At 41.8% G+C, this 27,376-nt stretch overlaps 2 protein-coding genes across 2 annotated transcripts in view; one reads left to right on the forward strand and one right to left on the reverse strand.

Moving 5' to 3' along the window:
* FGF2 (fibroblast growth factor 2) overlaps positions 1-27,376 on the forward strand; it is a 68,269-nt gene that overhangs the window by 1,610 nt on the left and 39,283 nt on the right. The window contains 2 exon segments of the mRNA XM_035726338.1: positions 1,131-1,455; positions 1,458-1,901. Of these exon segments, the coding sequence (XP_035582231.1) occupies positions 1,131-1,455; positions 1,458-1,901 (769 nt within the window).
* On the reverse strand, positions 24,218-24,831 carry LOC113924920 (phosphatidylinositol N-acetylglucosaminyltransferase subunit P-like). The gene is made up of 2 exons (XM_027599271.2): positions 24,781-24,831; positions 24,218-24,568 (listed from the first exon to the last, which is right to left on the reverse strand). The coding sequence occupies exons 1-2, from the start codon at positions 24,829-24,831 to the stop codon at positions 24,218-24,220; spliced, it is 402 nt and encodes a 133-aa protein (XP_027455072.1).

Here is a 27,376-nt window from a genome sequence, read left to right on the forward strand (position 1 = left end):
TTCAATGTTTGAGGGCAGGAGAAGATGGATGTCCCAGCTCAAGGAAAAAGGGAGGAATATGCCAGGTTTTAAAGCTCCAATCGCTTCATACTTCTATTTAACATTCTAGTCAGGCATCTAGAGTTAAACCCCTCGCAGAGACTTATGAACAAATGCTTTCATCTTTTGATACACTGATGTTTTGAAACCAAACATGTTCCTAAATAAAGGAACACTGTACTCTCACATCTTCCTAGAAGCTTTCCCTAACCCCAGCCTACCCCCCAAATTGAATTAGCCCTTGTCTGAAATCTTACACCACCTCATTTTATTCTTCTATGGCCTTGGCACTGTATCCATTTGTGTTGTTCATGCTGCCGATCTTACCTTCCGCACTGTGCAGACAAGATCCTGCCTGATTGGGCATCTCCCACTGCACTTACCCAAATGCTTTGCATATAGGAGACGCTCAAGATTAAGAAATTTTCGGGATGGATATTTTGCTAATCTGTAGTACCTGGAATTTTCTACTGAAAATTACCAACGTCCAATGAACTTCAATTTCGAAGTTTGGGATTTTCAGAAAACTACGCACCCCCCCCCTTCAAGAAATGCCTAAAAATTTAACCAGGGCTAGTGCCAGTTTAGGAATAAGACATTATTAACCCACTTCTATCACATAAGGATTTGAGGCCTATCTTCATCTCTCCACGTTGTCTAATTCAAGTTAGGGTGGTAAAAGAAAACCTTTTTTCTTTTAGCAGTCTGGTCTGCTCCCCTCCCCTGGCCTCATTCTTTCCTTTTGTTAGTCAATGACTTCAGCCTCTGCCTTCAAGTTTAACGGTTTGTGCCCCACGCGTACCCCCTCGTCTCTTTTGGTGATTAGAGGTGTTCAAAACTTATTCTGACACAGAATCCTCCCTCATTTCCGATTCCTTTACTTCTTGGGGGTGGGAAGAGTTTCTTCGCTTTGAAACGCTGACAAGGAAAAAGAATGGGAGAGAAAGTTGCACTTAAACGTTTCAAAGTTGCGTCACGGCTGGTTGCACAGCAAAGGCTCCGCAGTGTGGAGGAAGACTAAACGTGGCTTGGATGGCGCAGGATTGGGCTGGGGCGACTTCTGGGGAACGTAGCCGGGGTCGAGCCCCTAGAGCTGCGGAGGCCCCTGCGGTCGTCTGCCTAGCGGCTGGCCCTCCGCAACCTCCCCCGCCCCCGGCTGCGTTGGGCTCCCCGCCGGGCCTGATGTCGCGCGCTTGCGTGCTGCGGCCAGAGCTCCCGACCCAGAGGCCGGCCCCAGAAAGCCCCGAGCGAGTAGGGGGCGGTGCGCAGGAAGGGAGGAGGGCCGGGGGCGTGGGGGGGTGTGGGTGTTCGGGGGTGGAGATGTAGAAGATGTGACGCCGCGGCCCGGCGGGTGCCAGACCAGCGGACGCGGTGCCCGCGGTTGCTGCCGGATCCCAGCTAGGGCAGGCGGCCCTCTCGAGAGCGGCGGCCGCGGAGACACCCGGCCCTAAACCCCAGCTCCCGAGCCCCCCGGCGCACCGCGCACTCGGGCAGCCGGAGAGGGGAGCGGCCGAGCGGCTCGAGGCTGGGGGCCCGCGGGCGCGGCCGCGCGCTGCCGGGCGGGAGGCTGGGGGGCCGGGGCCGTGGCCGTGCCCCGGACCGGGTCAGGGGCCGGGGCCGGGGGGCGGCGGCTCCCCGCGCAGCTCCAGGGGCGCGGGCACCCCGGCAGAGCCCCGGTGGGGCCATGGCAGCCGGGAGCATCACCACGCTGCCCGCCCTGCCGGAGGACGGCGGCAGCGGCGCCTTCCCGCCCGGCCACTTCAAGGACCCCAAGCGGCTGTACTGCAAAAACGGGGGCTTCTTCCTGCGCATCCACCCCGATGGCCGAGTGGACGGGGTCCGGGAGAAGAGCGATCCTCACAGTGAGTGCTGGCCGGCTCTTCCTCCCCCATCCCATTTCCATCTCCTGTGGTTCATCTCCCCCGCCCCTCCATTCCAGCTTCTTCCTTCTCTTCACTCCGACCTTAGTGGGACGTGTGGTTTCTTTCCGCGCAGCCCTCGGCGGTTTCGGGTTCACCACTCGCCCTCTCCTCCCCCGGAGCTGCGGTGTCGGGTTAGACACTTCCCCGGGCTTCGGAGTGTGCCAGTTTCCCCTGGTAAACCAGTCCCCTGGGCCCAGAGCCGCAGGGTGCCCGGGCCCGGCCCGCGGACTCCCTTCGCGCACACAACCTGTTGCTTAGGGGATGTCCGGCGGCGGAGGGGTGAGCGGGCTCGCCGAATTGCCGCCCGGGTCCCCACCCTGAAGTTCCAATCCCTTCTGTGTTGGGGGCGCGCAGTCCCGCGGACAAAGACAGAGGGACCAAAGCTGAATTAAGTTCTCTTTATCGGAAAAATACCTTCCCAGGGTCGTGCCCCGAAACTCCGACTTGGTAGGATCCGAGCCAGCGGGCACACTGCTCTCACCCATCTATTTCTGTTTTTTCCCTTATTGCCGAAAGCTTTCAGAGCAAAGGATACGGACTTTGTTAATAAAGTGCGACACACTTTTGTTTTAATAGTGACAAAAGGTGCAAAAACTTTAATCCTCCTGCAGTTATTAGCTTGGGGACCCTGGGCCTGTTTCCTCATACCTAAAGTGGGGGTAACGTCTACCTTGCATCAGGTTTGAGGATCAAATGAGAATTTATATAAAGTGCGCAGAGGACTCATTTCACTAGTGTACACTTTCCTGTTCTGTAAAAAACAAATATATATTTGTGGCTATAGAAATAACACTGGCCTACAGTTACTGGTTCTCAAACTTGAGGGGTGCATTAGAATCACCTGGGGGGTTATAACACAATGCTGAACCTTGTCTCCCAGAGTTTGATTCCTTAGGTCTGGAGTGGGGCCTGATGATTTGCATCTCTGACAAGTTCCCAGGTGATGCTGACCTGGGACCACACTTTGAGACCAACTGGTCTATAAAGAAGAGGAGGAAAAGGGCATAAAATGGGCTGATTAACAACACTGGTGGAATCTGAAAGAGGATCAGGGTATATTTTAATGGTCATCCTGTAAGTGTAGGTGAGACCTCCTTTTTAAAAGCTGTGTGTTTGGCCTTCCTTCCTGGGTTTGAGGTGAAGGATCTGCCCGGGTGCAGAGCTTCACTCCCCAGTAGTTACCTCTTTAGCATAGGATGCTGATGGAATGTCATTCACACCTGTGAGGTGACCGAGGACGGGGCCAAAGCTTTGCCATCAAACCTCGGTTGTTGAATGAGAAATGTGCTTTTATATTACTTGGGTCTTTATTGATTCCAAAATAACAACAAGCAAAAGATGCAGGTCTAGTTTTTTTCAGGCCTGCGGTAATTTTTAAATTTTATCAACCACTTATATTATCCAGTAAAACTGAAAAGATACTTGTAACCCAATATATATGGGTTAGTGCTATTTCTCTATTTTAGTAACTTGAATAGGTTTCCCGAAATTAAGTTTTAAACATTGTTTGAAGTTTGTTTTGCAGTTGTCTTCTAGGCCTGCACAGCTGATTATGGTCAGGTACATATATGTCCTAAATAGTTTTGTTCTTTTCTAGTAGCACAAACTGTAATAAAAAAGGAGCATGTTCTATGACTAGAAGACAGAAGAACTCTCCTCCAGACGAGGTTCATGGTGGGGCTTCCCCTAGTCCTTTTTTAAAGACACTTCATTAATTGCAGAATCATTTCTTTTTTCTTTGAAGCTTTTGATACTCTTTCCTTTAGAATAAAATGGTATAGGGGCTAGTGAGTGAGGATAATCTGAATTGCATAGCACACTACCACCCTTGTAATAACAGCTGTTAAATTTTTCTTCCCAACTATGAGTTTTTCATAATCTTCTTTTAACTCACTGGTTCTCAAAGGGCGGTGATTTTGCCCCTGCCCCTCACCCCCAACATTTGGCAAGGCCTGGAGACACTTTTGGTTTATATTTGGAATTGTGCTACTAGTACCTAGTAGGTAGAGGCCAGGGATGCTGTTAACCATCCTACAATGCCCAGGATACCTCCATTATACCCAGCAAAAAATTTCCTGACCCCAAATGTTAATTGTGCTAAGGTTGAGAGTCCTGCCAACTTGATAACTAGCTATAGACAGCATGTTGAAAGTGAAGAGTAGAATACTTATCCAGATTTGTGGAAGATAGGGATTTTTAACAAATCATCTTTTACCGGGCAATAGGCTGACAAGAATAAAAACCTTAAAATGATGATTTAGACCACGTCTGTGTAGCTCAACCTGGACATAAGTTTAAGTACAGTATATTTTTCTGGCATGTAAAAGATGTACTGATAGTTGACCAAACCAGGGCAAGACTGATGGGAAAGATACAAGAAAAAAATGATTATGGACGTGATATAACAATATCTTCGCAACCACATCTCCATTACCCAAACAAATAAGACTGACCAGAAAACGTGGAGAAAGAAAAGCAGAGTTAATGGTTGCCATAATTTCCCACTAAATTATGGCTCAGATATCCAGACCTCTTTGAAAAGTTGAAAAACCCATGGCCTTATTCCTCAAACGGTTTTGTCCAGTTGACCTGAAAATCTCTCGGAGGTTTATTACTTTGGCATTAACATTTTTTGCCCAGATGTCTTCTAAAATCCAAATACCTTTGAAAAGAACAGTTCAGTCATTATCAGATTTTAACATTTAGTGTGAGTTAAATTGTGAGTATAATTTCTTCCCCCATAGCTGACTAGGACTGGAATTTAGGGAGGGATGGTATAAATGTGGGGTGCTGGTTAGGTATGGGGGTATGGCTCAGGTGCTGAAAGAGAGACAGGGCAGGGAGGTGTGGGGCAGGGAGGGCAGAGGTAGAAATAAAAGGGGAGGAAGAAGATGACTGAACATCAATTTTCCAACTTCTCAGTGTTGTTGAAGGTCACTTTTGCTTCACACCTGGGTATTCTGTGTTGTTTTCACTTGAAAGGGCTGATTTTCCTCCACTTTTTTTTTATAGAATCTATAATAACTATTATATATACCATATAGCAATATATACGATTTGTTATGTTACTTGTGTTTTTAACTTAAAGTTCAAACTTGATACAGTGTCTATCTTGACAAAATGGGATTTAATAGATCTTTTGGATTTAAATAACTAGTTACAGTTTAGTTTCTCACCCCATGTGTGTCAGTTAAGATTCTTCAGTTGCAAGCAACAGAAACTAATTCTAGCTGCTTAAACAAAATCTGTTGTAAGAGTATGGGAGAGCAGGGGCACCTGGGTGGCTCAGTCAGTTGAGTGACCAGCTTTGGATTTTCATTCGCGTTGTGATCTCAGGGTCATGGGATTGAGCCCTATACATCAGGCTCTGCACTCAGCAGAGTCTGCTTGTCCCTCTTCCTCTGCTCCTCCTGCTGCACTCATGCTCGCACTCTCTAATAAGTAAATGGATAAATAAAATATTTAAAAAAAAAGGAGTATGGGGGAGCAGACAGGACCAAAGGGAAGCCTTGGAGAAGCAAAGGCAGGTAACCACTGAGAAGGTCTACTCCACTGAGTGTAAGGTCCTGCTGTAGTCCTGGAGTAACTTTCTTTTGACATGAGAATTTTGATAAAAGCAAGATGTGGTGACAGAGTCTATGTTTCTCCAGTGTGTGTGCTGCTCACCCAGCTTACTTGTGGTGTCCTGGATATTTTGATTGGCCTCTTCAAATGCCCATGGGATTGTGTAACATTAAGTATATACTTTAAAGCTGTGAACCATGTAAAAACTTCAGAAGAAAGAACACTTTATCCCAAAGAGCACATACATACACCACGTACTGGAGAGCAGTGAGTGAAATGTATGCTGCTTATGGACAGTTTAGTGTTAAATGTGTTCCAGATGCTCTTATTTAGGAAAAAATGGCGGTAGTTAGCCGTGCTGTTTCTACCCTTGGGCTTCTCCTAGGAGGTGGCGGCCTGTTTGCCATACTTCTCTGCTTCCAGACTCCAGTGGACACTGAGACTGGGAAAGGCAGGGGGACCTGCCCGCTCCTGTGTGGAGCAGGGATGGGATCCTGGCCCGCTTGACACCCGTGCCCTTTGCCACGGCACGTATTCCATGCAATTCCAGGCATAAAAACAAGGGCTTGTGAAATTCAGAGGGAGGCGTCAGACCTTGTAGTTCACTGATCTTGTTTTATAGAGGAGAGGATTGAGGTTCAGAACAGTAACTGATGACCTGAGTTCATCTGCTGGTTTACCCATTGATCATCCTGAGTGAGCTTCTTGCCCACTTGGTCCCTTGCCTTCTCTTCCTGCCCTCCCCCAGCCTCACTGCACTCTTCCGTTCAGTCCCAAGAGCACTCCCCAGGGCCCCCCCTTTGTGGGCTTCCTCCATTTCTTAGCACTGTGGCCAAGTGCGGAGTGGAGTTCTTACTAGTTCACAGGTTGCCTCTAGTTGTGTTCCTTGGGTATTGGATAAAGTCACCTTTCTTCTCTTCCTTTAGGTAAATAGCACTATTGATGCAGTGATACTAGATTCTCTCCTGCCATCTTTTTTGGGTAATATCTGGCAAGTGGATGCCACGAATTTGCCTTAAAAAACACAGTGTTTACTGTAATGGTGTTTATGTGCAGTAAACAAATGAAGTAAGAATGTAATAGCTCATTTAATCATGGAAATCATGTAACTGCATGAAAGGACAATTCATGAGTCATAGATATTACCACACCTTAGAAGCCTTTTAAGAAGTGTTTGATGCCAAGTGACTTCAGTGTAGAAAAGGCAGTAGCCCCTTGTGACACACCCTGAGGGCTCTCCTTGTGTTTATAAAATGGCCAGTATGTAATTAGACTTTGACAATGGTATAACAATGGTGTTCTAAGTATTCTCACTTAGATTTATGACGCCATTTTAAATGGATGGCCATGATTTTTAAGTTTAATTTGAAAATAAAACATTACAGATGTAGTAAACAAAACACAAATCATTCTTTATATGTTATAATTATAAAACTGACTTTATTCATCCATGCATTGATTGTCAGAAATCACCATCTATGATACCGAGAAAGGTAATTTTTAGGTCTCGCATCACTGGAACTGTTATTTTTCAACCACAAGATGCCTGTACAACAGGATAATAACTACACATGTGCCATGGCCTTTGCTTGTTTTTCCAAATTCCAGTGTTTGTTGATTTTCTAAAAACCCTGATTGGGCCCCTTTGTCCTGTAGCACACATCTGTTAGAAGGCTGGCCTGGGGTAACAGTCGAAGACATGAACTGGAACAAGGCAAATCAGCACATTCAGGGCAAAAACCTGAACCCCATGACTATATTCTGCCCAAGCAAATGTATTTTGTTTTGCTCGTTTTTGAGCTGGTCATTTTCTGCACTCTGAGATCCGAGAGCTGGTCTTGTAAATGCTGTCAATGCTCAATAAATATTTAATGCTTGATTGTTTGTAAATCATTTGGAAGATTGTATCGTTAGGAAATTCAGTTGTGGCAGCATGATTTGCAGTGTTTCCTTGTTGTATCCATTGTTAGATTCGCTATTGTGTTCTCTTTTGCTATCAAACTCCTCCTCTAAGCTAGGTTATTTATAGCCCCAGAAATTTAGGGGAAGACTAAAAGTGGTGACTCCCAGGGAACCTTACCTCTTGAGCCATAGACTGGTTCTTAGAAGCCAGACTAGTCCCATTCTAAATTCCTGTAGGATATTTTTAGTTTGAAGAAATTTGGAGGACCTGGAGGCAACAGACAGCCAATATGCAGTGTTTAATTTATGTCTCATCCCGGCCGTCCCCCGTCACTCTTCCTGTGCAAGGTGACTTTTGCCCAGTGTATCCTTAATGCTTGCTTATTCATTTACAGAAATCTGTAGTGCATGTGTGATTTATTTTCAAAGGGCTACTTACTTCCCCATATTAACTTTACCCTCTAGATGGAATTATTCTGTAGAATCCTGAGGTGAAAGTTTTCCAGATTTTTAAGATATTCCAGAGATGATAAAATGAGGAGGAAGTTCCAAGTGTAATTGAACTATTGAAAGAAATGTTCCTGTTTAATTTATAATTTAATTTTTTTAAAAAAATTTTTGTTTATCTGACAGAGAGAGTGAGAGAGCACAAGCAGGGGTAACAGCAGAGGCTTCCCGCTGAGCAGGGAGCCCAGTGCAGGGCTCAATCCCAGGACCCCGGGATCATGACCTGAGCCAAAGGCAGCCGCTTAATGACTGAGCCACCCAGGTGCCCCTCTTTAATTATTTAAATTAAGCTATACATTAATTTGTAGTTGAAATTTATAATTAAACAATAAAATGAGTCAAGAAAGAAGTGTTTGTGTTGTTTTTTCCTTAAAGGAAATTTGTACAGAGTAATAATGATCTGGCTAGATTCTCTGAATACGTTGTTCTCAGTTCCTCCTTTAGGCACTTTGAGAAGATGCCAGCACCTTAGGGTAGGAACCAGGAATTCTCCATATAAATAAGCATCATAAAGCCTTAGGACCTTTTCCTCAGGAAGTGCTTACTAAACGTCAGCTGCTGATGAAAACATTTTGTGTGGACCACCCACCCTGTGTAATCACTGCTCATGGGCCCTATGCTGTAGAAAGCTTAGTTGAGGTTTCTTGTTCTCTTGGTGCAGTAATGCATACATTTAGACACTTGGTCAGTCTTTTAATGAAGATGATTATATGTAACAAAGAAAGTTATATTTGAAAAGTATTTGGGAATCTTAGAGGCTGCCTATTAACATTTCTTAGAGTAATCTGTATAGAAAGTTGAATCATTTTTCAGGATTAATAGTTTAAACTTGTTAGGAATTCTGTTTTCTTTAAGAAGCATTTTGGATTTTTTTATCATGTACTATGTGGTATAAAATTCCTTAGGTGTGCTGTGCATTGTTCATTCTTTTGTGGCCAATATCCTGGAATCCTGTGCTCTCTTCTTCTACTTCATCTTCTTTTCTCTCTCTCTCTCTCTTTTTTTTTTAAGATTTTATTTATTTTTGACAGAGAGAGAGTGTACAAGCAGGGGAAGCATCAGGCAGAGGGAGAGGGAGAAGCAGGCTTCCCACCCCGCAGGGAGCCCGATGCGGGGCTCCATCCCAGGACCCTGGGACCATGACCTGAGCTGAAGGCACGCGCTTCACGACTGAGCCACCCAAGCGTCCCTCTTCTTTTCTCTCTTTAACTCTGGATCCTGCCCCCCAAAATTCTACTTAAATCATTTTGGGCCCCACCAGCCTTTCACTTCACACATGTGGCCTCATCCAATCTGTCAGCCTATTTGACAGCCTACTTGGTACTTGACACCCTACAATTTGGCACTTGATATTATTTCCTGCCTTTATCTTCTTGAGAATTCTTTGGTTCTGTTCCACCACATCAACTTGGTTTTCTCACCCATCCAACTGTCCTTTCTTCTGGTTTCTCATCTTTTTAGTCTTTTGCTTTCATATTCCCCAAGGCTCCATTTTTGGCTCTCTACTCTTCTTTCTGTTTACTCCTATTCCTTCAGCAGATCATTTGTAGTCTCTGTCTCAGTCCCCGATTTCCCATCTCTGTGTTAGGACTGTGTTTCCCCTGCTTGAAGGACAGATAAACCACCATAGTCTCAACTCAAAATGCATAAAAAAAAAAGAACTTAACATCTTTTCCTGAAACTAGCATCCCTTTCTACCAAATTTCTGTTTGTAGTGAAATTATTCTTCTCATTCTCAAAGCTAGACACCTCGGAGTCTTCCCTGCCTTAGTGATTTTTCTTTGCTCTGTCTTTTGATTTCCCCTTCCCTTTACTTACCTATGACCAGACCCTATCTGACTTCCCTTTTCAAATGTAATCTATCTGCTCAATCTTATTTTCTACGATTTACCATGCATACTCTCCTGATGCTGCCAGTGCTCTTGCTTAATTATAGTCTCTCATCTGACAGACCATCACTGTTAACAATGATTGGCCTTTGCTTATGTGAGCCTTGTTTTTGGAAAATCCTTTTTCCTATCAATTCCTCTCTTTCCGTTCCCACCTTTCTCTTCAAAAATCCTTTAAGACCTAGCTCAGCAATCTTCTATGTGAGACGTTCCCTACCTTCCCAGGGAAAATTGTTTTTATCTGTTTTCCCCATGGTGCTTGGTACATATTCTACTTCAGAACCTGATGATTTCTGTTGTTGGACATTGTTGATGTGTTTCTCTCCAGCAGTGGGACTGAGCTTCTCGGAGTGGGCAAGGACTGGGATGGATTTTTTTGTATCTGACCTCATTCACGGTGGCCACTCAAAGAGTGTTTGTTAAATTCTACAGGTAGCTGACAGATCAGCCGCTGCTTCTCACTTCCGTTCTCACCTTCTCACACCCTCCTGCTCTTTGCTTTAATCCGCTGTTTCCTTGAGCTGGGAAGTCCTCTCATCCTTTTTCCTGATCCTGGTCCGAATCGTGCTTCAGGCCACCTTTCTTTCACAACATCCTGGACCATCTTTCCTTTCCCACATGCTTCTAATAGTTTGATGTGTTTTAATTTCATGTCCCCTAATGTTACTGGAAATTCCTAGTTGGGAAGGGTTTTTAAAAAAAAAAACCAGGGGCGCCTGGGTGGCTCAGTTGTTAAGCGTCTGCCTTCAGCTCAGGTCATGGTCCCAGGGTCCTGGGATCGAGTCCCCGCATTGGGCTCCCTGCTCAGCGGGGAGTCTGCTTCTCCCTCTCCCACTCCCCCTGCTTGTGTTCCCTCTCTCTCTGTCTCTCTCTATGTCAAATACATAAATAAAATCTTTAAAAAAAAAAAGTAAATTAAAAAAAATACAGACATAACCTAGCAATCTCTTACTCTCTTTTCTTCTCTGAGGGTCTGAGACTGAATTGATTCATCCCAGATCCTTTTTGGCTCCATTTGCTGAATGACTGACCAGGCTGAAGCCTATGAAGGGGTTCAATCAATATTTGTAGAACGAGCTAGAACTTTAAATAAATAAACATAAATACTTCAGTATGAGGCATGTAAAGGCGATAAATTGAATGCAGCATCGCTGTAGTTCTTTCTGCAGACACTTTTCACATTATTCAAAAGAAGAAATAATGGTAAAACATAATCATTTGTTGGGATTACTTTTTATGATGGAAGTTTTTCTTTTCAGCTATTGAATAACATCAATATTTCTCGCCAATTCCAGAACTAGTTCTAATCCTCTAAATAAGGAGTACAGATCTGACAATTCATACTTGAATCAGACACTTTAATCCTTAAACCTCTCTCTTGGGGTGCCCGGGTGGCTCAGTCATTAAGCAGCTGCCTTTGGCTCAGGTCATGATCCCAGGGTCCTGGGATCGAGTCCCTCATCATGCTCCCTGCTCCACGGGAAGCCTGCTTCTCCCTCTCCCACTCCCCCTGCTTGTGTACCTGCTCTCTCTCTCTCTCTCTCTCTCTCTGTGTCAAATAAATAAATAAAATTAAAAAAAAAATCCTTAAACCTCTCTCTCTCAAATCTAAGACCAGTTAATCGTTTTATAAATTAGGATTAAGAACTATCTGGTACCATTGTTAGTATCCTCTTTGGCTGTGAGGGAATGGCCCAAATAGTTTAATCCTAATGTTCAGATTTATAAGCCAAAATTCATTACCACAACTTAAAACTCTTAAAAGGACAGAAATTGTATGACAAGGTGAGTCAGTCTTTGTGATGTGATGTCTGTAACGATGGGTGGGAGAAATTGTTGAATGACCAGTCTTACTCTACTCCTTTCTAAGCTGAATCATTTTGCAAATAGAAAACAATTCATAGGTTTTTCACTGGTCATTCCAGAAATAGAAAATGGAAGAGAGTAACAGAATCAAATAATACCTCCATTTAAAAAATTACTTTTTGAAATGTATCAGTTGATGAACAATCTGTCTTGAATTAGAAATAAAATTAATTTATTTACTGCTTAATAACATATATCTTTTAATCTAACACCTCCAGTCCCATCTATTAATTATATTAGTTTTCTTGCCTAGATTTTTTTTTTCATTCTCCTGTGTAATTTGATCTTTCTCCTTATAGCTATTTCTAGCTTTGACTCATTTGAAGATGGTGTATGTGTGTTGGGGGAAGGTGTCATTTACTTACTGGCTCAATGGCTACTTGAAATAGATGGGGACTCAAGGAAAGAAAGTCTCTTTAATCTTGGAAATTATGATCTGGGATGGTATAATCTTGCATTTTGCACGGTTGGTCCTCTTTTGTTACTTCTTGTTAGAAACAGAAGTTTGGAGAGCCTTTCTCAGAGTCTTTAATCTTTAAATGTAAGATTAATTAACCTTATTTCCTTATCTTCTTTGGGGGTAAAGCGTTTGTCCAAAAAAATTATGTGAAAAAAGAAATACTCTGTGTTTCTAAGTTTTAGAAGTTCTTTTTACATACTTACATTTTTACATTACTCTAAACTCAATAATTTAGTAATGGGAATATAATGCAAGCAAAATTGGGAAGACAGTCTTGCTAACTGGTTTAATAGAGATACTATATATAAAGAGGACATGTACAGTAAATGTTGGATTAAAAAATGATGAATTACAGCAACTCTTTCGGCTGGTACACGGTGGGAAAAGTGAGGCACAGATTATTTTGTGGGGAGGGTATTAAAGCCACAAAGTATTCATGGGATCTGTCCAACCTTGGCCAGATTCCTAGGGAGATTGCTGTAGTGATAGGCAGTCTCTGCACAGGGCAGGAGAGGAAGGGCCAGTTGTTTGACCTTCACCTCTATATTCCTGGGACCTTGGTATTTACAGAGTATTTTTTGAATGAATGAAATTCTTGAGCATATGCTCTATGTCAGCTGTACAAATAATATGTTTAATCTTGATTACATACAAGCTTATGAAGCACAAGTATCATTAACCTCGTTTATAGATAATACAGTTTTGGTATTACCTTTTCAAAACACGATCTCTTTGTGACAACAAGTAATGAATTATAACTTCTAGACTTCTTGGTGTTTAGAATACAGATTCATGGTCAGAATTCTAGATCGACAATGTAGCAGAAATTTGAACAGAGCAATTTAAAAAAAGAATTTAAACTCTTCCCAGAGGCTTTGCCATGTCCAGCAAAGTTAAGGTTTCTGCCATCTTTTCTCCCATGATTTTATTGCATTACTTTTATTTAGAAAATATTAGTCATTTAATATGAAACAATATCTTGGGCGCCTGGGTGGCTCAGTCAAGTGTCTGCCTTCGGCTCTGGCCATGATCCCAGGGTTCTGGGATCGAGGCCTGCATTGGGCTCCCTGCTCAGTGGGGAGTCTGTTTCTCCCTCTCCTTCTGTGGGTCCCCCTGCTTGTGCTCTCACTCTCTTTCTCACAAATAAATTAAGTCTTTAAAAAAAATAAAACAATTCCTTAAAATTTAGGGATTATTTTCTGAAGAGCTCAAAGATTTTTAAATGCATGTACAAAAATAGGTAAATACTATATAAGGATGTAATGAACCTTGGGGCACTTGGGTGGCTCAGATGGCTAAGTGTCTACATTTGGCTCAGGTCATGATCCCAGGGTCCTGGGATCGAGGCCCACATTGGGCTCCCTGCTCAGCGGGGAGCCTGCTTCTCCCCCTCCCTCTGCTTCTCCCCCTGCTCATGCTCTCTCTCTCTGTATCTCTGTGTCTCAAATGAATTAAAAAAAAAAAAAAAAGAATGGAATGAACCTTGAAGACAGGGTCTGGAAGGTTAAAATGCAGGATAAGCTGAGGCATACAGAAAGTGCAAAGAGAATAACTGAAAGGGTGTTTTAAAAGTTAGTTCCTGGGGCGCCTGGGTGGCTCAGTCGTTAAGCATCTGCCTTCAGCTCAGGGCATGGTCCCAGGGCCCTGGGATGGGGAGCCCTGCATCGGGCTCCCTGCTCCGCGGGAAGCCTGCTTCTCTCTCTCCTACTGCCCCTGCTTGCGTTCCCTCTCTCACTGTCTCTCTCTGTCAAATAAATAAATAAAATCTTTAAAAAAAATAAACAAGTTAGTTCCTTTCAAGGAAATTTGAGATAGGCTCACTATTTAAGAACATGTGGTATAAGACTAAAAACCAACCCCCCAAAAGCAGTTGTAGTTGGACCGACCTATTTTATTTTAATCTTCCATTTCATTTAAAAACTTCTTTTAATCTGGTCCATCAGTAATTTTTTGGTGTCTGCTGTGTGAAGAAATAAAGACCAAGACTGACAAAGACATGTCAAGAAAGCACTTAACCAGACACATCCAGAAATGTGTCTAAAATTAAACAACTCTTTCCTTGAAATCACTTGCCCCCCTTTTCCGACTCCCCAATATTTTTAAACAGTATCACCATCTTTCTTGCCAGCCGGGCCCATCTCTTGGAGCAAATGTGTACTCTTCATCTTCCTCAGTGCTCACATCCTTTTCTCAAGCCCTATGCATTTCAGTTATGCAGTGTCTTCCACACTTGGGCTGGTCTCCACACCCTTGCCGCAGCTGCCCTGGTTCTGTCCCTGACTGTTGCAACTGCCTGCTAACCCATCCCATCTGTATGAGTCCGCTAGGGCTGCCATAACGAAATACCATGGACTGAGTGGCTCAAGCAACAGAAATTTATTTTCTCATAGTTCTGGAGGCTACAAGTCCAAGATCAAGGTGTCTGTAGGTTTCTTGTCTTCTGAGGATCCTCCTTGGTTAGCAGATGGCTGCCTTCTTGCTGCTTCTTCACTTGGTCATCCTTCTGTGCACACACAAAGTTCGTCTTATAAAAGACACCAGTCAGGTTGGGTTAGGGCCCTCTCTAATGACCTCGTTTTAACTTAACCACCTCTCTAGTAGCCTGGTTTCCAAATACGGTCATTTTCTGAGGTAGTGGGAGTTAGGGCTTAAACATGAATTTGGGGGGCAGTGAGATATAATTCAGGCAGAGTAATCTTTCTGAAGACCAGCTCTGATCATGTTATTCCTCTCCTCTGTGAAACATATGGACTTAAAAGGGTCCAACCCCTGGTACACACATTACTTACAGATGTGGGAACTGTTGAAAGTTTGTAAGAATCATAGAGAATAGGAAATTTACCAGCAGATGGGTAGTTGTCATAGATATCAAAAAGTGGAATAAAGATGTTTTCTGGAAACTAGAGACAGGTAGTAAGCTTAATGTAGGTCCTTGTTAAAAAAAAAATCCCAAGAGGCTTAAGAATACTGAGAAAAAACAATAAGTAGTATATAGGGTAAAATAACAGAAGAATAGTAACATGCATAAGCTTGATATGTTGATTTCAGTGGGCTATCTGACCTATTTTTTTTTTTCAGGTTTTATATTTATACTGTTTTTTTTTTTAAGTATTTTAATTCCAGTAACATACATTGTTATAATATTTTCAGGTGTACAATATAGTGATTCAGCACTTCCATACATCACCCTGTGCTCATTATGACAAGTACACTCCTTCCTTAATCCCCATCACCTATTTCACCATCCCTCACCCACCTCCCCTCTGGTGACCATCAGTTTGTTCTCTACAGTTAGAGTCTGTTTCTTGATTTGTCTCTCTCCTTTTTCCCCCTTTCTTGTTTGTTTTATTTCTTAAATTCCACATATGAATGAAATCATACAGTATTTGTCTTTCTCTGACTCAATTCTCTTAGCATTATACTCGAACTCCATCCATTGTTGCAAACAGCAAGATTTCATTCATTTTTATGGCTGAATAATATTCCATTGTGTGTACACACACACACACACACACACACACACACACACCACATTTTCTTTATCAGTCCATCAACTGATGGACACTTGAGCTGCTTCCATATCTTGGCTAATGTAAATAATGCTGCTATAAACATAGGGGTGCATATATCCCTTTGAATTAGTGTTTTATATTCTTCTGTAAATATCCAGTAGTGGAATTACTTGATCAGGTGGTAATTCTATTTTTAACTTTTGGAGAAACCTCCATACTGTTTTCCACAGTGGCTGTACCAGCTTGCATTCCCACCAACAGCATGAGTGTTCCTTTTTCTCCACATCCACGCCACCTTCTGTTGTTTCTTGTGTTTTTTAATTTTAGCCATTCTGACAGGTATGAGGTGATATCTCATTGTGGTTTTGATTTGCATTTCCCTGATGATAAGTGATGATGAGAATCTTCATGTATCTGTTGGCCATCTGTATGTCTTTGGAGAAATGTCTATTTATGTCTTATGTCCATTTTTTAATTGGATGATTTGTGGGTATTGAGTTATAGAAGTTCTTTTGTATAAGTATATTTTGGATACTTAACGCTTTATCAGCTGTGTCATTGCAAATATCTTCTATTCTGTAGATTGCCTTTTACTTTTGTTGATTGTTTCCTTCACTGTGCAGAAGCTTTTTATTTTGATGTAGTCCCAATAGTTTATTTTTGCTTTTGTGTCCTTTGCCTCAGGAGATATATCTAGAAAGAAGTTGCTATAGCTGATGTCAAAGAAGTTATTCCCTATGGTCTCTTCTAGGATTTTTATGGTTTCAGGTTTCACGTTTAGGTCTTTCATCCGTTTTGAATTTATTTTTTGTGTATGGTGTAAGAAAGTGGTCCAGTTTCATTTTTTGTATGTTGCTATCCAGTTTTCCCAACATTATTTGTTGAAGAGATGGTCTTTTTTCCCACTGGATGTTCTGTCCTGCTTTGTTAAAGATTAATTGACTGTGTAATTGTGGGTTTATTTCTGCGTTTTCTATTCTGTTTGACTGATGTATGTATCTGTTTTTGTGCCAGTACTGTACTGTTTTGATTATTACAGCATTGTAATAGAACTTGAAGTTCAGAATCGTGATACCTCCGGCTTTGCTTTTTTTTTTTTCTTCAAGATTGCTTTGGCTATTTGGGGTATTTTGTAGTTCCATACAAATTATAGGATTGTTTGTTTTGGTTCTGTGAAAAATGCTGTTGGTATTTTGATATGGATTGCATTAAATGTATAGATTACTTTGGGTAATATGGACATTTTAACAATATTCTCCCATTCAGTGAGCATGTATTGTCTTCCCATTTCTTTGTGTCATCTTTAACTTCTTTCATCAGTGTTTTTTAGTTTTCAGAGTACAGGTCTTTCACCTCTTTGGTTAGGTTTATTTCTAGGTATCTTATTATTTTGGGTACAATTGTAAATGGGATTGTTTTCTTAATTTCTCTTTTTGCTTCTTCATTATTGGCATATAGAAATGCAACAGATTTCTGTACATTGATTTTTGTATCCTGCAGCTTTACTGAATTTGTTTATCAGTTTTAGCAGTTTTTTGGTGGAGTCTTTAGGATTTTCTATATACAGTATCACGTCATCTGCCAATAGTGGAAGTTTTACTTCTTCCTTATGGATTTGGATGTCTTTTATTTCTTTCTGTTGTCTGACTGCTGTGACTAGGACTTCCAATACTATGAGAGTGGACGTCCTTGTCTTGTTGCTGACCTTAGGGAAAAACTCTCAGTTTTTCCCCATTGACAATGATGTTAGCTGTGGGTTTTTTATATGTGGCCTTTATTATGTTGAGGTATGTTCCCTCTAACCTACTTTTTTGAGGCTTTTCCTCATGAATGGATGTTGTACTTTGTTAAATGCTTTTTCTATGTCTATTGAAATAATCATATGGTTCTTTTCTTTTATTGGTATGACGTATCATATTGATCAATTTGCAGATATTGAACCACCCTTGCAACCCAGTAATATATTCTACTTGATCACGGTGAATGATTTTTTTAAGGTATTGTTGAATTTGGTTGGCTAGTATTTTCTAGAGAATTTTTGCATCTGTATTCATCAGGGATATTGGCCTGTAGTTCTCTTTTTTAGTGGTGTCTTTATCTGGCTTTGGAATCAGGGTAATTCTGGCCTCGTAGAATAAATTTGGAAGTTTTCTATTTTTTGGAATAGCTTAAGAATAGGTATTAATTCTTCTTTAAATATTTGGTAGAATTCCCCTGGGAAGCCATCTGTTCCTGGACTTTTGTTTGTTGGGAGTTTTTTTTTATTACTGACTCATTTTCTTTCCTGGTTATCAATCTGTTCAAATTTTCTATTTCTTCCTGTTTCAGGTTTGGTAGTGTATATGTTTCTAGGACTTTATCCATCTCTTCTTGGTTGTACAATTTGTTGGCATATAGTTTTTCGTAATATTCTCTTATGATTGCATTCCTGGAGTGTTTGTTGTTATCTCTCCTCTCTCATTTGTAATTTTATTTGAGTCCTTTCTCTGTTTTTCATGGTAAATCTGTCTAGGGGTTTATAAACTTTATTGATTTTTCTCAAAAAAACAGCTCCTGGTTTATTCATCTGTTCTATTATTTTTTTAGTTTCTATATCATTTCTTTTTTTTTTTTTTAAGATTTTATTTATTTATTTGACAGAGAGAGAGACAGCAAGAGAGGGAACACAAGCAGGGGGAGTGAGAGAGGGAGAAGCAGGCTTCCCGCGGAGCAGGGAGCCTGATGCGGGGCTCGATCCCAGGATCCTGGGATCATGACCTGAGCCGAAGGCAGACGCTTAACGACTGAGCCACCCAGGCGCCCCTATATCATTTATTTCTGCTCTGATCTTTATTCCTTCCTTCTGCTGGTATTAGTTTTTTTTTTTTTTTCTTTTTTCTTTTTATGGCTCCCTTAGGTATTAGGTTAGGTTGTCTATTTGGATTTTTCTTGCTTCTTGAGGTAGGCCTATATTTCTATAAACTTGCCTCGTAGAACTGCTTTTGCTGCATCCCAGCCATTTTAGATTGTTGTGTTTTCATTTTCATTTGTTTCCATGAACTGTTTTGTTTCTTCTTTATTTCCTGGTTGACCCATTTATTGTTTGGTAGCATGTTATTTAACCTCCATGTATATGTGGTCTTTCCAGATTTTTTTCTTGTGGTTGACTTCTTGTAGTGGTTAGAAAATATGCATGGTATGATTTCAATCTTCTTGAATTTGTTGAGACTTGTTTTATGGGCAAGTGTTCCATGTATACTTGAAAAGAATGTGTATTCTGCTGTTTTAGGATGGAATGTTCTAAATGTATCTGTTAAATTCTTCTGGTTCAGGGTGTCATTCAAAGCAATTGTTTCCTTGATTTTCTGTTTAGATGTTCTGTGTATTGATATAAGTGGGATATTAAAGTCCCCTACTCTTATTGTATTATTATCGGTTAGATCCTTTATGTTTGTTTTTAACTGTTTTATGTGTTTGGGTGCTCCTGTGTTGGGTGCATAAATATTTACAATTTTTGTACCTTGTTGGATTGTCCTCTATTATTATATAGTGTCCTTCCTTGTCTCTTGTTACAGTCTTTGTTTTAAAGTCTACTGCGGGGCACCTGGGTGGCTCATATGGTTGGGCATCTGCCTTCAGCTCGGGTCATGATCCCAGGGTCCTGGGATTGAGTCCCACGTCGGGCTCCTTGCTCGGCAGTGAGCCTGCTTCTCCCTCTCCCTCTATTGCTCCTCTTGCTTGTGCTTTCTCTCTCTGCCGGATAAATAAATAAAAACTTTAAAAAAAATAACAAAGTCTACTTTGTCTGATATAAGTATTGCTACTCCGGCTTTCTTTTGATATCCATCTGCATGATAGATGTTTTTCCACCCCCTCACTTTCAGTCTGCAGGTGTCTTTAGGGCTCAAATAAGTCTTTTGTAGACAGCATATAAATGGGTCTTGTTTGTTTTTTATCCATTCTGTCACCTTATGTCTTTTGATTGGAGCATTTAGTCCATTTATATTCAAAACAATTATTGATGTGTATTGATTATTTTATTATTTTTTTTGTGGTGGTTTCTGAAGATCTTTTCTGATCCTTTCTTGTCTTTCTCTCATGGTTTGCTGATTTTCTTTAGTGATATAACTGGATTTCTTTCTCCTTATTTTTTGCGTATTTGTTAGTGGTTTTTGATATATGGTTACCATTAGGTTTGTATATAACTTCTGCATATAGCAGTCTACATTAAGGAGATGGTCATTTAAGTTTGAACCCATTCTTTACACCTCTCCTCTCCATGTTTTAGGTATATGCTGTTATATTTTATATCCTTTTATATTGCGACTTTCTTGACTGATTTTTTTTACATAAATATTCACTTTTTTTTTTTTTTTTACTGCTTTTGTGTTTTCTACCTTATACTGTCACTTTTAGTTTCTCCTTTCCACTCAAAGATCCTCTTAATATTTATTACAGGGTTGGCTTAGTGGTCATGAACTCCTTTAGTATTTGTTTATCTGGGAAACTCTGTATCTATGTGTTCTAAATGAGGGCCTTGCTGGGTAGAATATTCTTGGCCACAGATTTTCCCCATTCATGCTATTGCCTTCTTGCTTGCCACGTTTCTGTTGAAAAACCTCCTGTCAGCCTTATGGGTTTTCCCTTATAAGTTACTGTCTTTTGTCTTGCTGCTTTTAAGTTTTTTTCTTTATCACTATAATTTGGCAATTTAATTACAATATGTCTTTGTATGGGTCTGCTTTTGTTGATTTTGATGGGAGTTCTCTGTGCCTCCTGGATTGGGAGATCTGTTTTCTCCCCCAGATTATGGAATTTTTCAGCTATTATTTCTTCAAATAAATGATCTGCTCCCTTCTCTCTCTCTTTTTCTGGGACTCCTATAATGCAAATGTTATTACGCTTGATGGAGTCACTGAATTCTCTAGGCCTATTTTCATTTTGCATAATTCTTTTTTCTCTTTTTTGTTCAGCTTGATTACTTTCTAGCACTCTGTCTTGTAGGTTTTTAATTCATTCCTCGGCTTCTTCCAGCCTGCTGTTCTTTCCATCAAGCACGTTTCTCATTTCATTTTTGTGCCCTTTATTTCTGCTATGTTACTCCTTATCTCTGTGTTATGGGTCTTACTCATGTTTTCCACTCTTTTGTCTGAGTGTCCTTATGATCATTACTTTAAATTCTCTATCAGGCATGTGACTTATAGCTTTTTCACTTACATCTCTGGTCATGGCCTTGTCCTGTTCTTTTGTTTGGGATGAATTTATCTGTCTTCTTATTTTATCTAATTAGTCTCTTTGCATGTTTATTTGTGTTGGGAAAGTCAGCTACATCTCCCGTTCTTGAGGGTAATGATCTTATGAAGAAGAGGTCTGGGAGTGCCCTGCCATGTACTGGCCCCCACTCCCCAGGGTCTGGTGCTTCCAGGAGTGTGTCCAGTGTGTGTTGCATGTGCTCTGCTGTTGTGTCCTGGCCGCTTCATCCTCAGGCCACTAGTCTGCAGAGGCTCTCTGTGTCTGTTGTGGGCAGTGTTTGGTCCCCGGCCTGAAGGTGGTGCGTTTTAAGTAGGTATGCTTGGTGTATTTGTGAAACGAGACCTGTCACCACTACTGCCCAACTGAGGCCCTGCAAAACCCCCGTGTCAGGAGCCGTGGTGTGGGCAGGGGTTTGGGCTGGTCTTCTGGCAGAGGGGGTCTGCTGTGCTGGGACTGAGGCAAGTGTGATTGGGAGGCGTGGTTCCACTTGGGCGGGATGGGGTTTGGTGTAAGCAAGTTAGGTAGCCAGTGTCTGAGCTGTGCTGGTTCCTGCAGGTGGCTGGGGAGGAAAAGGGTACCTAGCAGTTCCTTTGTTTCTTGAGGCGTCTCTCTGTGAATGCTGCCTCTCTGGGACATGCTCTGAGATAAGCAACTAACCTCCTTATGTGTGCCCCAGGTGCTCTTAAGATCGCTGTTTCCATGCTGTATGTCTGTAGGCTGTTTGCCCTGCCTTTTCTTCAAGAGCAGTACATTGCCTTCTGACCTCTCCCAGAGCCAAGCATGCTGACCTTTAAAACTCTAGGCTTTAAATCCCACTGGTTGCAAGAACTCATGAAATTGTTTTCCAAGCCAATTGCTGTGGTGATTCGTTTCCCCCTTGGGCTCCCCTGTGTGTTAGTCTGTCTCTCGCCCTTCTCTACTATTGTGACTCCCTCCCCACCCCATTGGCCACGATCCTCCGTTTCTCTCCCAAACCATATCTCTGCACTTCCTACCTTCTTTGATGTGTCCTCTTCTCTACCTTTAGTTGTGGAGTTTGTTCTGCCAGTCTTCAGGCCAATTTCTGGGGTATTTAGGATGATTTGATAGTTATCTGGTTGTATTCGTGGGACAAGGGGAGCCTAGGGTCCTCCTACTCCACTGCCATTTTTTCTCTCTCCTGACTGAATTTTTCATACCAACCTTTTACAAAAGAAGTGTGTTTTCTTTGGGAGAGAGTCTAGAGTTTTTCATGTTTGGGCTTGTTAGGCCAGGGTCCATGAACCCCTTCACTTTTAATGAACAGGAAGATAAAAAAAAAATGAAGATAAAGAAAATTGGTGATAGGGATTTATTGCTATGATCTAAAAGTATTCTTAATAGCTGACTGTATTATCTAATTACCACCAAAGTGATACTTTAGATTCTTATTCTAAATCAAAGTTATAATTTTGGTGAGACCCTCCACCCAGCTTTTAACAGCAATGTAGCTAATCTTCCTGTACAATAGGAGAATTCATTTACTTATTTACATACGTGTTTTGCAAAAATAATTTTTCTTGAAAGTCACTTCAGGAAGTTACATTACTCAAAGTTGGATATTCTTTGAGTGTTTTAATGAGATTAGAAGAAAAAAATCTATTTGATTATACCTACATTGCATATTTTCCAGACTTAAATTATTTTTGGCCTTGTTTAATGATGTAGAGCTGTAGAGACTTTATGTTGTAGAATTCTGAAGAACTTTGGCCTTAGCCACCAGTCTCACCTCCAGAAGTGGAGTTAGGCACCTCTGTTTTTCCGGAAGGAGCCTCACTCCAACCATGGCTGACAGTTAAAGCATCTGGTCCTGCTCTCTAGAAAGGGCAGAGAGCGGAACCTTTTAAAAAACCTGCTGTGGGGAATAATATTTATGGAAGCCTCACTCAAGGATATATAGTATAGCTTTACTCCAGGTTGGAGAGTCTAACCTGAGGGGTCCATCCATGGACAAGCTTTAGGTTTCCATGATTCCAATTCTTAATCTCAGGAAACAAACTGAGGGTTGCTGGAGTGGTGGGGGATGGGAGGGATGGGGTGGCTGGGTGATAGACATTGGGGAGTGTATGTGCTATGGTGAGCGCTGTGAACTGTGTAAGACTGTTGACTCACAGACCTGTACCTCTGAAACAAATAATATATTAAATGTTTAAAAAAAAAGATAGTAGGAAGGGAAAAATGAAGGGGGGGAATCAGAGGGGGAGACGAACCATGAGAGACTATGGATTCTGAGAAACAAACTGAGGGTTCTAGAGAGGAGGGGGGTCGGGGAATGGGTTAGTCTGGTGATGGGTATTAAAGAGGGCATGTAGTGAATGGAGCACTGGGTGTTATACACAAACAATGAATCATGGAACACTACATCAAAATCTAATGATGCATGGTGATTAACATAACATAATAAAATAAAATTTAAAAAAGTAAGTGCAAAATATCATGTCAGGGTGTTTTTCAAGAGGATACATAGTATTTTATCAAGATTCTCAGAGTTGTCCATGATCCAAATTATGTTAAGGACAGTACACTAGAATCACTAAAGTATATCTTCTATTTAACCTGACCAGCAGTGAGAGAACCAATTTGAATGCATTGGTTGGTGTGAGCCTTTAGCTTATGGTGAGTGATTTTTTTTAGTATAACACCTGTATGAAACTCATCTCTGTACTAATTCTAAGAAGTGTTTAAAGCTGCTGTTTATCTCACTTCATAGTATCCACTTTGAATCCCTTGGGAAAAATTTCTCTTTGGTAACTGTGTCAGGAGTCCTTACCCTTCTCCTTAACAGCCAGTTTGTTTTAACCTTACTGTCTCTGAGAAACTTGTTCCTGCTATTGGCTTCTGGAAAGCCAAATACATGGTCTGCTCCTTGCATGTATAATGATCTCAAACCTGGCTTCACCATTTTTCAGCACTTGAATTTGTTTGCCTCATTTAAAAACCATTTTTAACATTTTTTTTTTTTGTCTTGGTATGTTGTCAGTATCTTTAACTCATCTTACATATTATTTGGGACCTGACAAGTTTTATCTCAAGAAAAATAATGTATTTTTTTTTTTGGAGGGACTACTTGTTTTTACTGATACTTATTTTATTTAACAAGGCTGCTATATGGTAATGCAGTATTTTATTCTGTTAACAACTAATACTCAAGAACTTTTATAATATCAATAGAACTTAATCTAAAAGAATCAACTTACTTTGTTTACATTTCAATATTGGGTATGAGAGAGAGTCAAAATAATTACATAAAAAATTATAGTAAATGCTCGTTGTTAGTCTACATACAACTTAGTTTTTGGCATAAAGTTATTTAGTTGCCAGGAAGAACATTTGGTTTACTTCACTAATAGGAATATCTCTTAATGCTGGGATGGCCTCTTCTTGGTATTTCTTCTGCTGTTGATTTTTAGCATAGTTATCTGTGATTGTATGAATGGAGTTGAGTGGAGAGCTACTCATTATGTTTATTCCAAATAACAGTAGGTAACCAATTACTATAGTAATGAGGAAGTAGACGGACAATGCAACTGCCCAGTATTTTTGAGGCCAATAGGTTAATCCTAAGGAGTTTAGCCAAGATTCAGGAATAAATGCCCACACAAGATACAGGATGAAGCCAAATTGGGAGCTTAAGAAAAAAACAGGGCGCCTGGGTGGCTCAGTTGGTTAAGCAACTGCTTTCGGCTCAGGTCATGATCCTGGAGTCCCGGGATCGAGTCCCGCCCGCATTGGGCTCCCTGCTCAGCAGGGAGTCTGCTTCTCCCTCTGACCCTCCCCCCTCTCATGTGCTCTCTCTCTCTCTCTCTCTCTCTCTCTCATTCTTTCTCTCAAATAAATAAATAAATAAATCTTTAAGAAAAGAAAAGAACAAAGCCATAAACCTCTCTTTCTGGCAATGGCGACGGTGAATTTTCCACCATTTTTCCTGTGGCTTTAGACAATTTTGCAGGATTTGCCTCCCTGTGGAAAGGGCTTGGCAGGGCTGGCTTGGGGCACGCGCGCCTCCCCAGGTCTGGGCCACCGTGCCTGGGACCGGGCCCTGCCCTCTCGGGGGAGCTTCAGTTTCTTATTCAAGGGTTGGGGGGTGGGGGAGGCCCTTGACCTTGGGTCCTCGAAGCGGCCACTCAGGCCCTTCCCGACAGCTCAGCCACTTCAGCGCTGAGTCTCCCCCCCCCCCCGCCCCCCGCACAAGTGCCTTCCCGAAAGCCTGCGCGGGGGCGAGAAAGGGGAAAACTAAAAGGCCGGGTCACTGCGGCGCACCCCACCTCCGCCCAGGTGCAGGCGCAGGCGCGGGCACAGGCGCACCACGACCCTTGCCGGCCTGGAGCTCGCGAGCGCCGGGGACGGCCGGATCCAAAAATAATGTATTTATTGATTTGGTATTTTAACCACAGGTGTCTAATATATTGTCATGTATTGCATTAGATACTGGGAATTAAAAAAGTCCAATAAGATAGGCCCATACCCCCTTAAAACATGTGTTGTCTGGGAGGACAAGAGGTGCAAAATGTTATGGCTGCTTTGCTTGTGTCATGTCCTTGTGTTGTAACAAAGTGAGGTCATTCCAAGGAGGATAGTCAATTCTGACAGGAAAGTCAGAAAAGACTTGGAACAGGAGTGACTGCCGAACTGGATCCTGGGAGGCAAGGAGGTGTTACCACCAGAGTGATGCTTTAGATTTTTATTCTAAATCAAAGTTACAACATTTTGGTAGACCCTCCACCCAACTTTTAACAGCAGTGTGGCTAATATCCCCATTCAGCAGAAGTCATTTAGTTATTTACATACATGTTTTGCAACTCAACTAATTTTTCTTGGAAGGCAAATAAAGGCATGAAGGCCAAGGAAACAGTGCCAGGTCTGGTATGTTTTGGAAACTGCAAATAGTTTGGCATGGCTGGAGTGTAGGGTTATGGTAAACAGCAAGGCCAGCCACGTAGGAAGGGCCTGGGTTCTGATAGGCCTTGTAAACCAGGCTGAACAATTTGATCTTTATCCTCAAGGCTGTGGGGAGTCAATGAAATATTTTAATCAAGGGAATAAGAGTAGCATATTTGGGCTTTTATAAAATCACTGGGGTGTGTGGGATGGATTGGAGGGTGTAAGCTGGGAGTAGGGAGGACAGTTAGGAAATTAAGGTAGTCCAGTTTCACACCATTGCCTGGCACACTGTAAATGATGTATGTGCCCTAGAGGGGAAGGGTCTCCATTTTGTCAGGAGAAAAAAGGAAATTATTGGAGCAATACTGAAAATATTACCCCATTTATGAAAATGCATGCACACAAAAGGGTTATCTTCTTATGGACTATTTAAGACTAAGGTCTGAAAGGGATACACACTGGACTGCTAACAAGTGGTTATAACTTTGGAGAGAGGAATGGAATTGGGAGAGAAGAGATGAAGGCGAATCTTTACTTCTTTACCCATTTATTACGAAAATTAAAAAATATATATATATCCATATTTATTTACATAAAAATTTCTGAGAAGAATGAATGGGGAGTGAGGGAGTGGAGGCAGGTGTTGGATACTATTCTTTGTGGGGTATGAATGTGAAGGGTGGAGATAAATGAGATAGTGACCCACAGGGTACTGTCTCAGGAAGAAGAGGTGAACGCAGCCCATCAGTTGACTGTTGGAGCCCTGCTTGTGAGCAGGGCTCAGGCCTATGCCTTCCTCTCAGAAGGAGCCCACTTCTCATTTACCTATCGCTTGGCTTCTCTCCTCTTCACTCCCACTCAAGGGATGCATGGCCTTGGTTACTCTCACTGTAACTGCTTTACTTTGCTAAGGGAAATGATGCTTAATTAGTACTTGAAAGCAGAGCAGTATTTCTAATTCACTGTATGGTCCAAGTCAAAGCACACCAAAAATCTATATCTGAACATATTTTGCATAATGCAATTTACTCTTCTAAAGTGTGAAAATCATAACTCTGTTCTTTGGGATGATTTGGGACAGATGTGAAGGGCCTGGATCAGAACACATGGTGGGGAGGGGGAAGCATGTCACTGTGCACTGGGCTTGATGTATGAACATCAGTGCCCACCGAAGGTCAGCCTGGCTTTGGAGTCTCATTAGAGGTGGGCTCTGCTCGGCGGCGGGGGTGGGGGGGGTGTTGGGGTGGACCCTGCTGCCTAGGGCTGCAACCAGATGACCTAGCAATGTGATTTTTAGGAGGCCTGTATGAGTGAGTTTTCCAGAGAAACAGAAACAATAGGAGAAACACATGAGATAGAGAGGGAAGGAGAAGGGGAGGGAAAGAGGGAAAGAGATTTATTTTAAGGAATTGGTTCATGTGATTATGGAAGCCGGCAACCTGTCAGCTGGACACCCAGAGAAAAGCCAATGTTGTGATTCAATTCCAAAAGCTATCTTCTAGCGGAATTCCTTCTTATTCAGGGAAGGTCAGTCTTTTGTTCTATTCAGGCCTTCAACTGATTGGATGAGGGCCCCCCACATTT

Source organism: Zalophus californianus, chromosome 2 (genome assembly GCF_009762305.2).
Source record: "Zalophus californianus isolate mZalCal1 chromosome 2, mZalCal1.pri.v2, whole genome shotgun sequence".
NCBI lineage: Eukaryota > Metazoa > Chordata > Mammalia > Carnivora > Otariidae > Zalophus > Zalophus californianus.